A 13,259-nucleotide genomic window follows, 5' to 3' on the forward strand; every position below is an offset into this window, starting at 1 on the left:
ATGGGCATTGATGTACGAGTCGGTCGAAATGACGGATGGCTGAAAACTTGGGCGCAATTTATGCACATGCGTTCTCGCTGAAGGTATAATGAATGAGGCGAGAAGGTCTCGCGCGACTTTAACCCACGCTAGATTTTCGAATTAGGCTGGCTGGACTGCACAGGCATCCACTTTGCGCACTTGCGGCAAGAGAATGGAGGAGGCTACATCCAAGGTGAACCGTTTTCTTAGTACCATGGTTGGTAGAGACAGCACAGGGTTTAAGCACATGAGAAAACGAGCACGCGCACACGTAAATATGATCCTTATTTCTAAAAAGAAATGTTGGCAGCTTAATCAGAAAACATAATAGAGCTGAAATTTTCTGAAGGCCAGGACAACTGACTTGCCTCAAGGCATCGTAAGTTTTTAGAAGTTGAAACACCGCAACCAGGATCAATGCCTCAAGCCGCGAGGTTGTGTGTCGTTTACAATCCTGTCTCGCCTTATACAATTATTCTTCCACTGCTAGCTCTGTGCGTTTCTCGTTCAGCAGCCTTATTTAGATTGATTTCACTCTCCAAAATTTCGACGGTTGTCTTCTCTGATCGCTTTAATCCCCGAATAATTTATTAGACGCTAGATTGTGAGCACTGCATCCTGGAAGGCGTACTAAACGCTGTATCTGATTTCTCGAATGATAACTATCATGCTGTCTGGTGATTTGTGTGAAGATGAGTCGCTAATGGAGCAAGTTTTGGAAAACCCGATAGTGGGACGATATGCGACGAGGCAAAAAAAAAAAAGGAAAGTAGGGGAACAGAATGAAGGAAAGGGGGAGATTAACCGACCATAATCCTCAATTAGCCCCTGTATACTCTAAACACAAACAGGCCTATATGGGAGTAAAAAGGGATTAAAGCTGTCCTCCAGCACACTCTTTTTATAAAAAAGATGTGCGCTAAAGGACAGCTTACTCCCTTTAAGCTCCTTTCTGTTCAGAGTCTATGCATTAAGAGGAAGATAAAAGGAGGGAAAGAGAAGAGAGAGAGAGGGAGTAAAATTTGGGTCCATTGTGTTCATGATACGTGATCTTTCAAACGGACGCGTCACGGCTAATAATGACCAAGAGAAACAAAAATGATACAAAAATTGCCTACTGCATTCCGAAGTCTCAGGCTTTTCAATACTGAAGGAGAAATTGCATTCGTAGCTAGGATGTCCGCCAGCTTCTGAGAGGCTGTGATCCAAATTGACCAGTATAAAGACACGATGCGTGAAAACCGCGACACGGCGGATATAGAAACCAAACTTGTCTAATTTTATCATCGTGCAAAGGATTGTCTTCAGGTTACATCTCATCGCCTTGACACAGGTACCTTCACTCGAGGTGTCTGCGGTGGCCCGAAAGGCACTAGTGCCCCCTGTGACCCGAACCATGGAGCCGACAGAGATCGCCACGGTGTGCAAGGGAGCTGCAGACAGGAGCCGAAAAGGCGAGGCGGGTCTGTTCTTCGCCGGTTTCCGCTACATCGGCCTGTACAACAAGGCCATTGGCGCCTGCTTTCTGGGAGGACTGGAGACCGGCGACTGGACCAAGGTGTACAGCATGCAGCGCAGCTGGCTTACCTGCATCACTCTCTGTTGCGTGTTAATAAGTATCGGTGAGTCACATCCCAAATTTTCCTATGCTGCTTATGTAAGTGACAAAGAGCGGGCTTAGTCGAAGAGACATGGGAGAAGCCTTTGCCCTGCAGTCAGACTGATGATGATGATATGTATCAAGCGCAGCGCCTTTCATTTAACTGAAGCTTTACGAGCTGCACGATAGGCTGTGACTTTAACGAACAGTGACGTTTTATAGTGACTTCAATTTTCTGTTACTCTCCTTTCTCTTTCTTTTTTTTATCCCCTCACCCCCTTCCCCCCGTGTAGGGTAGCAAACCGATTATTATTTCGGTTAACCTCCCTGCCTTTCCTCTTCTATATCCTCCTCCTCCCTTACGAGCTGTACACAAGACAGGTCCAACACAGTGATCATGCGTAAGCTAGAACCTGGATGTTTGCCTTCGGGTAGCGTAAGGTTAAAAGCTCAAAAGCCTGACGGGAATATAACCCCCTTCAAGTAGTTGCAGCCTGCAGCAACGTAAATACATTTTCTGGGATGAAAGCATAAGCGCGGTTAGAATAGGGCAAAAATATACTTTTAACACAGTACAAATACAGGGAACAGACAGTTAGCCGATTACTACTTACACCTGAAGTTTAAATACAGTGGTTCATGGGGTTTAATGTCCCAAAGCGACTCAGGCTATGCGAGACGCCGTAGTGAAGGGCTCCGGAAATTTCGACCACATGGGGCTCTTTAATGTGCACTTACATCGCACAGTACACAGGCCTCTAGAATTTCGCCTCCATAGAAATGCAACGCACTTCGCTCTCTCTCTTGGCAAACGCAGCCACGGGCGTAGTAGGCGGGATGGAGTACGAGCGGTGCAGGCAGCTCCTCGGGGACGCCGACCGGTTCCACGCAAAGGCGTACGTCGTGTACGTGAGCTGCGTGGTCGCGGAGGGCATGGTCAACTACGTCGTCGCAGTGGTGCGGGCGCCCAGGCTGAAGGACCTCATCGTCAAGTGCTCCACGCTCGAGAAGTCTCTGCGGACTCCTCTGGGCTCCAAACGTCGAACTCGGCTCTACGCGGCCGCAATCATGGCATTTTACGTGGGCATACAGCTGTCATACCATCCACTAACACTTGTACTGTTCGTAACTGCAGTTTATATGCGTCCATATGTTAGTGTAAAAGCACTATTGTGATGAGTAAACCCCGAGCAAGCTCTTGCGATGTTTGCGGGTTAGTGCCAGCACTGCCGACGGTATACCCCCATTACCTGCACAGCGCCAACAAGTCCCACAACGTAGTTTACACTCGTAGCACCCCTGTTTGGCCGATGATCCAGCCCACACCAAGGCGCTTCAATCGTGGTGACGTCATCCATAGGTCTATAAACCGACGGATATACAAACGGTAGCTATCGCACACGTGTGCTGCATTTCCATGAAAACATGCGTACACAATGGTACTACGACATGAACAATTTAGAAAGCCAAGAGTAAAATAACTAGACAGGCCAACATTCATGTAATTACGCTTTCGCACGTGTACAAAATTAAGGCAAAAATTCTCTGATTTTTTTTTAACCTCGTATGCCATTGTCGAAGGTGACTTTATCTACAACGATGAATAATACAAGTTAGCCGTTGCTGGAACGGCAGATCCAAGTGTGTTTGTTGTTTCAACCACTCCGCGGTCACTTCTAACCGACTCCAGTCCCATAAATTCCTTTTCATTTTACGCCAATGTTTTCTTCACACGAATGAAAAGTAGCATAGTGGAGTGAACTTTCGATTAACCTTCCTGCTTTTGCTGTTCCTTTATCTCCTCGTTCGACGCATACGACACGTTTACAACTACAGAGATAGCCCGGAATTGTTGCTCAAATAATTTATTTATCCATCTTGGTCTGACAGGGCCCCAGAATCATATTTTGAGGACGCGCGAAAAGGTTGGGATGAAACCACTCATTTGAAGGCCTCTTCATGCGTTCTGAGTGCACACTCGCCACCTTCGAGCCAATAGAGCTACGATCTGCTCGAACACTGGTCGTAGTGCAGTTCTAACTCAAGAGAAGATGGGTTGCTGTCATTTAGAACAAATTTATTTGTGGCTGAACTCGAAAGAATTCATAATAACGGAGCAATTTCTCACTAGCCTCCACCCAAGAGCAGGCATACGGCTACAAAGGAAAGCTATACAGCTTCCACAGAAACTTCGTACTTCAAGATAAATTCGTGCTGGTCCGGGGTTCGATTCAGGGATCATCACTTCATTAGAGCAGTCGCTCTACCAACCACGCAAATCGGGACGGCTGTTGTTCCGTCCCGGTTAGCTCATTTCGTAGATGCGATGGATGCCATTAAGTAATTAGTCGCTTATTAGGAATTTGCACCTCGGGGGATTCCCCTAAACATATAAGAATAAATAATTCAAGCGTCTTGCAGGCTGTGCAAGTGGCGCTGTGCATGTGCCTGGCCATCGCTACTGACTGCGGTGCCAGCATGCTGAAGGACAAGGCATCGCCGCTGCTGACTACTTACCAGCGATGCGCTGGATCTTGGTACATCATAGTCATCGTGCCGCAGTGCCTGTGGCCGCGCATGTGCATGTCCTACTCCTTCACTGTGTTCCGGTTCTACCTACGCTGCATCGGACAGGAGGTCAAGGACTGCCTACGATCGACCCGTATAGGGGCGGCACGGTGAGACTGACTCTGAATAACATCCCAAAGCAGCACAAGTTATTGGCCCAGTATTGGAAATATATTGCCAAAGGCCGGCCATACACAGGACCACAGTCAAATCATCCATATTTAATATTGGGCCGATTACTTGTGCTCTTCGGGAAGCTTGATGCGACAAGAATGCACGAACAAGACTGGCTCATTCGAAAAGAACTTCGCAAGATATGTGTGGCACACATATCTTGCGCTGCGTTTTGTTGCGGTGTATTTTCCTTACATCTAGGGCATAATCTTTAAAGTCTAATTTCTCTCAGAAAGGCCAAAACGTAGTAGTACTGTAGGTGCAATGCATTTCCCCCTATGTCTAAAGAAACGTCTGGATGAATTGTAGAAATGTAGAAATGAATTTCAGTGCCGTAGATGTCTAGAATACGGTGGGAAGGACATCATAAATGTCTAGCTGCTCGCTTCCATTGCCCTTGTGGTATTCCCAAAAAATTAGCTGCGGTTCAACTATTGCTGTACCTGGTTAGAGAGATATGAAAGAAGCCAACAGCCACTATTCTTTCATATTCTTTCATATTTATAACGAGCCCCTCATTCCTCTTCACTTGTTTGCTTAACTGGTTAGAGAGAGAAAGCTATGGTGTATAAGCGGCTTGGCGTCTGTAACGCTGAGTGCGTTCCGGACAATGGATAGATAGCGCGCCCACACTGCCACCCTGGTGGGTGGCAGTTTATGGTTGATCGAAAGAGTTGGCTCACCGAATGAACGCTGCGGCTTATTGCAGCAGTGCCGCGTGTCTGCCACACCGTTGTCAGCGCTAACGCATGCAGCCCACATCTCTTTCTCATCACCCCACGTACCTATAAGCGCGATTCAGACGTCCACTGACCCAGGGAGCTAGTTACGCGCACTTCCTTTTCTTAAAATCATCGGAGTATAAGAAATGGCTGTGGCTCAGCTCGGCTGAGCCGGGTTATACGGAGCGAAAGGCAACCGAACCAGTGGCCGATGTCGACGCAGAGACGTTGGCAGCATCCGCCGCCCTTTTCCGCTTGAGATACTTTGCCATACTGCCGCCTGAACTGTGGTTGAGCCGCATGCGGGCTCTCCTTTTCGATCCTCCGTCATCTTATCAGTCATGCGACACTGCTGGAGAAGCGAGCGGAGGCGAGCGCAACGATGAGGCAAGCGGTGTGACGTCATACCGAACGGCAGCGGCCGCTCCGCGGCGAGGCACGCGGTGTGACGTAATGCCAGATGGCGCGGTGAGTGCGCGGCGTCCACCAGCTGCGGCGGTTGCTATAGGCAAAGTCGGTCTATGTGCCTCCTCGGAGCACCGCCACAGCGAAACCGCAAGTTCGTGGCCAATGGAGCTTTCGCTACAAAAAATATCCACGCCGCGAGCCGCTTGAATGCTTTCCCTGAGCGTGCGCAAATAACCTCATGGAGCCCCGAATAAGCAGTCTAAGAAGGTGAAGTTCTGAGCAGACCCGATGATATTGTGAATCCTGGAATAGAGTAAGATCTCAAAAGAGATTACGGGATGCTGTCGGGTGCAGTATTATATAATAATAAAATAAAATAAAAACAACAACAACAACAAAATAATAATTTAAGATTAGAGACCTTTAGCATAGAACGTACAGTCTGTGCTACCGTGTTACCGCGTGCCGCGGATGCGCATCTCACATTGAGGGCACCAGGTACCGGTCAACTGCGCGTATGCATGCAGCGTGAGGACCAATCAGCGCGTGTGCACTGTCGGCGCGTGGCACGCTCTATGATAAAAGCCGGTACTGTTTCAGGGACTACAGTGCGCATGCCGCTTCCGCAGCAAAGCGCAGGTGGTGGAGGAGAGCCGGGCCCTTCTGCACGGCCTGCGGGACTGCCTTTGCGAGACGGGCGTGATCGTGGGCCCCGCGCTGCTCTTCACGTACGGCTACACGGGGGCGCTGTTCTGCGCCTCCATCCTCTACTGCCTGATGCCGGGAGTGACGCCGCTCATCCAGGCCTTCTTCCTGGGCAGCGGGTGCATGCACTTCGGAAGCCTGCTGCTGCCCACAGTGCTGGCCCACTGCTTCGGCGACGATGCGAGTACACACAATGCATAAGCTGCTGTCTTCCCATGGGCTCTGACTTGGCTTCGGTCTTTGTTAAAGCCTACGTAGATGCGCATACTTGCACTGATGAACGCAGGGAACGCGAATATGGGGGAGAAACGTCATTTGCGTGTACAGAGCGGTGTTTATGGGCTGCATCAGACTGGATTCAAAAAGTGCCACAAAAATAAGATATTTTTCTAATATTACTCTCTGTGAACTTTACAGGAAGGGCACTAGCAAGCCCGCTTGACCACACAACAGACACATCCATGCAGATAACCGATGGAGAGATAAGGAAAATGCATCGGGTAACAAGGAAAGGAAGAAGGTTGCGGAGCGGACTTATTTGGGGTGCTCAGACTTGGAATTATGCTGGGGTGACGTGGCGGCTGCCGCCGCAAGATAATGTTAATTGAAGATCTGTGAGACAGCTAGACTTAAGCCTTCAGAGGATGCAATCAGACTAACATTGGTAATGACGTACAGACCCCGTCAAAAGTATACAGCACAAGGGGTTTGATTCTAAGCTGTTTAGTGGGGCAGCCTAGCATATCTAGCAGGCCAAAGCTTGGGAGGATTGAGGGTGTGGTGTCATTCCTTTTCCAAGAGGTTAGGATCGCTGAGGATGAACAATAAGTGACGCATGCAGCAACATCACAAGCAAACCCCTTGGGCTGTATACTTTCGAAGGGGGGGGGGGGGGGTACATGTGCGCGATTTCCTCGCCTGAAAGAAGTGACGCACACTGAGTCTGATCGAGTAATTTAGATTCGCCGCGGGCTCAAGATTCAAGAGGGTAACATGCGAGAAAGGTTTTCCCGGAGATGGAGCTACAAAGCACTCGTTCGGTGTTCTTTCTCCATTAACATATCTTGCTTTAACCTCATCTTAATCCATGTTGAATAAAGCGTGGGACATATTTCACCCTGGCCACGCTGTTCTAGTCGGCAGTAATGATTTGACTCAGTAGTCCTTATAAATAGTTGCGAATAACTGATTTCCTCATCAAACGGCATCATATAAGCTGAGAAAAACCAGGGGAGAGAAATGACGCCCCAAAATTAGTTGTGCACTGCTGGAGAACTTGGAGTTCTAAAGAACCTAAACCTAAGGTCCTTTCATTCTCGACAAGGAAGAGTAAAGTAATTGTTGCTCCATTGCAGATTTGGAGACTCCAAACTGACATCTCATCCGTACCACTTGGCAAAGAGCCACCCAAGTTAACGCACAAGGTAAGAAACATTCACACGTCTTTCATGTTGAAGGAAAGATTTGATGAGCGTGCAGTGGCTATTACCGTTGGAATTATCTTCAGAATCAATGTTATAAAACAGTGTAAGGTGAGTACACCTTCTATGAGCCAGTCATTGAAACATGCACCTTATTAATCTAAACAAACGAGAATAACTTGAGTTACAAGGAAATTCCGCTGTATGCATGATTAAGAACCAATAACTGTTTAGCAGGACAGCACTTACGTGGCAAGTAACAAAGGGATTTATTCTCGCCTACAGGTCTTCATGCTCATCAATACACTACGCCGGGAAGACTACTTGTTCAACATCAACGGCTACTTCAACCTTAATTTGTCGACTTACACTAGCGTAGGTTTCTTGAAAGAACATTCAAGATGGTGGCTGATGTGCCAGGAACCGAACAGCGTACTTTTTTTTTTTTTTGCAGATTGCCGGCGCCGCCCTGATGTACACAGTGTTCCTAGTTCAGGCAAGCAAGCTACCAATGAATGATGGAGGGCAGCGCTGAACAACAAACACCGATGTGCACTTCGAACTCAACTTAGAAGATAGAGCAGTGATTGCTCTAGCACCCTCTCTCTCATTAGAGAACCCTCCTCCAGTAAAACATAGACCCCGCGATCAGCAACAGCGGGCTCTGGAAGCGCGCAATTTCTGCCCCGCATGTCCCTTACGTCCGAAGCCCCCTGTCATGGCATTCCTTTGGGCCAGTGTGAGAAAACGGGCGTTTTTGGTTGGAAGTACTCCCGCGAAGGGGACAACCCTTACTACGAGCAAATTTTCTCATAAATTGCTCGCTGTTAAAACAGCGCAAAAGGGAGAGATCCCACATGTCAACCTGTGTTTTTACTGACCCTGTTTCGCTGTGCGTCCTCCTATCTTTCTACTGATGCGGTGGCTGAGTGCTTACCGCAGCAAAAATTCATTTAGAGAGCCTACAGACTGCCCATAAACTTTTGTCTATAAAGTCTATAAACTCTGTGACAACAAATCCAACAGACTAGATTATAGACAACACATATCCGATAAACAGTATACACACGATCTATAGATTTTAGGGCCACACACTTCTAGCAGACTTTTTCTACGGGCAGTTTATAGACTATCAATAGACAAAAGGAAAATAATAGGCAACGAAGTCTATAAGGAGTCCCCAGACAGTCTATGGACCCGTCTTAAAGGGGTAGAGTGATCTGCGTCTCCACGGACGGGTTTATCCAATGGTCGTCAGAGCTCGGAAATATGAGTGATTGTGGTCTCCGCCAGAGAATACGTGTGTTGTAGGCTTTCAGTTTTATAAGTGTGAGCATAAAGAGAAAACATGACCGAGAAGCATACGTCTGAAAAATCCGCGGCGTAATGTAGCAAGTCAAAACAGGGTAAATTGCCGTCTGGCAAGCAGAGTGCCAAATTTTCGACGTTTTCTTGCGGGCGGACACTTCTAAATTCCTCACTGTGCTTTCCGACATCATAATGCATCGAAGTGCAAGTCAAACGACATTTAAATATGGCCGCTTCTTGCACCCAGTTTATTCTTTTCATTGATGAGAGCCTGGCTTTCGTTCGGGCACGCCGACTTAAATAATATCAAGCTGGTAGACCGAAAAAAAAATAAAAAAGACGCTTTTGTATTGAATCATCTGCGGTGGCAAGGGAGAGTTGGCTGCTTTTTTGGAATATGGGCTTCCAGTGAAGCGATTGTTGCACCGTATTAGTACAGGGTCCGTCAAAAGTTCCCAGGCCACATGGTCCGCTTTTCATCGGTATATCCTGGCACTTAAGATTCCGATAGAGCTATCGAGGTTCTCAGATGGTAGAACGATCCTTCTTCCATTCTCTACAGATATTTTGAGCTTCGAGGGTATCTCAACAGCCCGACTATGTTGCTCAAAAGCAAACCCTGTGGCCTTGGAACTTTTGACGGACCCTGTACATCAGTCTTAAGAAGGCGATAGTTTGTGGTCTTCTTGTAAAAATTATGATGCTATTGTACGTGTCAAATAAGTTTCAGCTGCATTATTCTCTTGAATCTTTTTGTACGCAGCTACGACATTCCTTGAAGAGTATTGAACTAATGTGTGGAGGACCGAGCAGTTGAAAGAGGAACCAATCAAAAGTTTTATGTTATTTGAGGAAATGAAAGACCTTTCAACTGTCGCATTATTTGTAGAGACCTCAATTTTGCTGTGATGGAAGGAATGAAGAAAGAAGTGACAAGAAGCACAACAGGGAATTGTGCTCCATTGTGAAGTGTGGCTTTCGACCACCTGCGGTTCTTACGTTCACTTGTATCGCATAGCTCATGTGATACTATGTTGGTGTTGCCTTGAAATTTAGGTGCACCTGATAAAAGTAGACCGCGATTTGGAACGCCGGAGAATTTTCAGTTGAGTGCTCTTGGAGCTGCTATGAATGATAATCACATATCTAACAATTCTAGGTACTCGTACTTCGATTCAATGAGGTGCAATAGCAACGAAAGTTTTCGCAACATCGATTGAAAATTTTTTCTCGGTGCTTCTAGGCCATCAGAACCTTGGCCTCAAATTCTTCGCATTTAGAAGGAGGCTCATTTTTTCGCCAATGACATCGGGGCTGCATAAAAAGGCTTTGTGGCTCTTGATTCGCAGTGGACACACTTCAGTCGGTAACAAAACAAGTTTCTGTTCTCGCGGGATGGACCAATGGTCGAAGTAAAATCACAGCGGGATGTCAGATGAAAGCGACACCTTCTAATTAATGAAGCCCACAAGCCACGGTCTAGTCGAGACGAGAAACACCACAAGCGAGTGTTCCAACACTGCTGGTTATTCAGGGCCAATAGAAATCGCTGCAAAGTGCGGCACAGCCAAAGTAACCAAGCAGTGGAGACCACAACACTACGCTTCTGCCATCGCGTCGCTACGCACCTTGTTTAGCGCATTAGTACACCCCAGATAGCAGGAAATGTCGTCGTGGTTCCAATAAAACAACGACGGGCTGTCAGTAGCTAAAAGTAGTAGAATAATGAGGCAGCGGGAGAGGCAGCCACTCACTGATGCTGGCCATCGACGGATCATCGCTGAAGGGCCGGGAAAGACGCCGTTTTCCTCAAGCGAAGTCCAGGAACGTCTCGACAGCTAAGCCTGGCCAGCCGGAATCACCACGTCTAAGGCAGCGCGACTGTCCCGTCGCCGCAGCGCTCAAACACAACTCTCCTTACAGGACCGTAGGCTGCGTCCTTATCTGGCATCGCCGCCGCTGCCGCATGCTTACTCATGGCTCTCGACGATCAACCAGCTCGCCGGTCATGCGCAGTAGTGCGGCGTCCGGGTGCGCCCGTTCACACTCGATAAAGACGATCGCGCCAGACCGCGAGGGCTGCGTAGCCTTCCGCGGTGAGCCGCCGCGAGGCCCACAATATTCATGCCTAATCATTGCTTAATCATGCTCCGTCTCTGCGTTGCTTTCAAAAATGTCGAGCGAATTATTGGTGCGAGAGAGAACGAACATTGCTGCGCAGAACCATGATCCCTCAATGTAAAAGAAAATATTAGTTATTGTGCAAGCTCAACCAACAGATCTGGTACAGGAAGCTCCAATATAAAAGGGAGCAAGAAACGAACGTTCAAGTGATTACGCCCCGTGTATGATCGTCAAACAAAGTTCCTCCCGTTTTCTTTGTAGCTTCCCCCTACGCGCATGCATAAGTTCAGTGCACAAACAACACTTGTTCTTTTCTGCTGACTGACTTCATTTTCCGAATTGGAGCAACGTGTACATAGCATTTGTGGAGAAGGAATATGGACGCAGAAACTTAGTACGGCTGGTCCATTTGCGCCTGTTTCAAATTTCCGAACAAAATTACCTACCACTGCTTATTCAGGAGACTACCGTCAGGGTCAGAGCAAGCGTCACCAGCCTGTATTAGGCTGCATTAGTAAGGCGTTTTGACGGGCTAGTTGGTACATATTCATACTTGAAAGACTGTGCGCTAAAAAGACGTTCACAAGAAAAAGGATAGAGACGACAGGAAAGAAGCGCATTGTTGCACATTTCGCTTCTTTCCTGTCGTCTCTATCCTTTTTCCTGTGAAGGTCTTTTTTAGCGCACAGCCTTTCAAGTATTAGGCTGACGCTGTTGGTGACGGCCGCCTCTACCACTGCACAAAAAAAAAAAAAGAAGAAAGTGAAATGTGCAACAATGTGATAGACCAGGCTTCCTCTGCGACCTTTGGGCATAACAGCTGCACCGTTTTGTCGGACGGATTTTTCCGGACCGGCTTGGTAGGATCGCTCTGTTACGAAGATTCAACGTAGTGATGTCATTAGCGATGTACAACAAGATGCACGGAAACCCAAGGCTGTCGGTTCTATCAGTTGCAAAAATTTTGACTTGAAATTCGGCCATTTGTACTGAAAAGTTTTCAGCGATTTTCAAATATACGTGGCCTACACGAGCTACACGTGACCGTGCGTATCGTCTGCTTCTTGCAGCACGCATCTTGCAGCTGCATCTTCATGTAGCGTGCTACTGTAGATGTCCAGCTCACTGACGTCCATATTTCGGGGTGGTCGGTGCGTCACTTTTATGCGAAGCATATTACTAGAGCTACACTACAGCCCGTCGAGCGCGGCGGTGGAGCTACCATTGACCTTTAGCGTGACCACGTGACACCACGTGACAACATGACGTCACAGCAGAGGAGAGATGGGCTGCCGGCTCGCGCGATCGGCCGCGGCGTTGGAGGCTCCACATCAGAGGCGCTGCAGCTGACCACGTGACGCTACAGCAGCGGTATAAAGCTGAGCTTGCCTCGCTCTCCGGGCACTTACGAGGCGGCCAGGTGTTGGGATGCCGCCTAGAAGCAGGGCCGATTTGAACGAGAAGCGAAAGCTTCAGCGTGCCACAGAGACCGATGAAGAGCGGGATGAACGTCAACCACGGAAAGCCATGTATTACCAAGCCTAGCCACCAATATGCTTCGCATCTGACTAGGCTTAACCTTAGCTAAGCCTCAGCCATTTTTTAAAAAGGCATTTCAAATATTTCTTAATATAAATGCGGCTAGAAGAAAACGTGGAAAAAAGGCACTGAGGCTGGTGGCAGGCATAAATTTTTTTTTTGTTGGAAGTATCATATACTCAGCAAAGTCGTGAAATCCGACACAAAAACTTACGGAAAATGTAGCATCCGCGCTATTACTAAATTAAACACCACCCACCGACAATGTGGCATCCGCGGCATTGCTACTTTAAACTCCGTCCTTGACCACTTGGTAGAAGGGGCTCAGAAATTCCTGGCCCTGGACGACAATGAAATTGTGCCGTTGAGAACGGTGTTTGGACGGCGTTGTGACGAGGTTGTGAGAACGGAAACGGTTGTGACGGCGTCCGCCAAGAACAGCTTGACGTTTCGCGGCTGAAAGAGAAAATAAAGCCAAGGAACGCATGCACTCTGTTCGCTGCCGAGTGGTTCAGTCGGGTCTGGAGCGAAAAAAGGGAGGCGACAGGTCATTTTACCTTCAGTGGCGAGAAGTGCACTTGTATAGTATTCACAAAGAACAATTTTCGTTATGATTAGTTCTGTATGCTGTGTGACCCGTAAGAACTTCAAGCAAACAGGAAAACAATT

At 47.8% G+C, this 13,259-nt stretch overlaps 1 protein-coding gene across 1 annotated transcript; it reads left to right on the top strand.

Annotated features, from left to right (window-relative positions):
* On the top strand, positions 1-8,154 carry LOC149330937 (uncharacterized). The gene is made up of 7 exons (XM_089559517.1): positions 1-12; positions 1,355-1,643; positions 2,439-2,701; positions 4,043-4,299; positions 6,123-6,378; positions 7,905-7,994; positions 8,074-8,154. Exons 1-7 carry the CDS (start codon positions 1-3, stop codon positions 8,152-8,154), a joined length of 1,248 nt encoding a protein of 415 aa, XP_089415643.1.
* Positions 8,155-13,259: the final 5,105 nt, after the last annotated feature.

Source organism: Amblyomma mixtum, chromosome 9, assembly GCF_055824585.1.
Source record: "Amblyomma mixtum isolate Tamu chromosome 9, ASM5582458v1, whole genome shotgun sequence".
NCBI lineage: Eukaryota > Metazoa > Arthropoda > Arachnida > Ixodida > Ixodidae > Amblyomma > Amblyomma mixtum.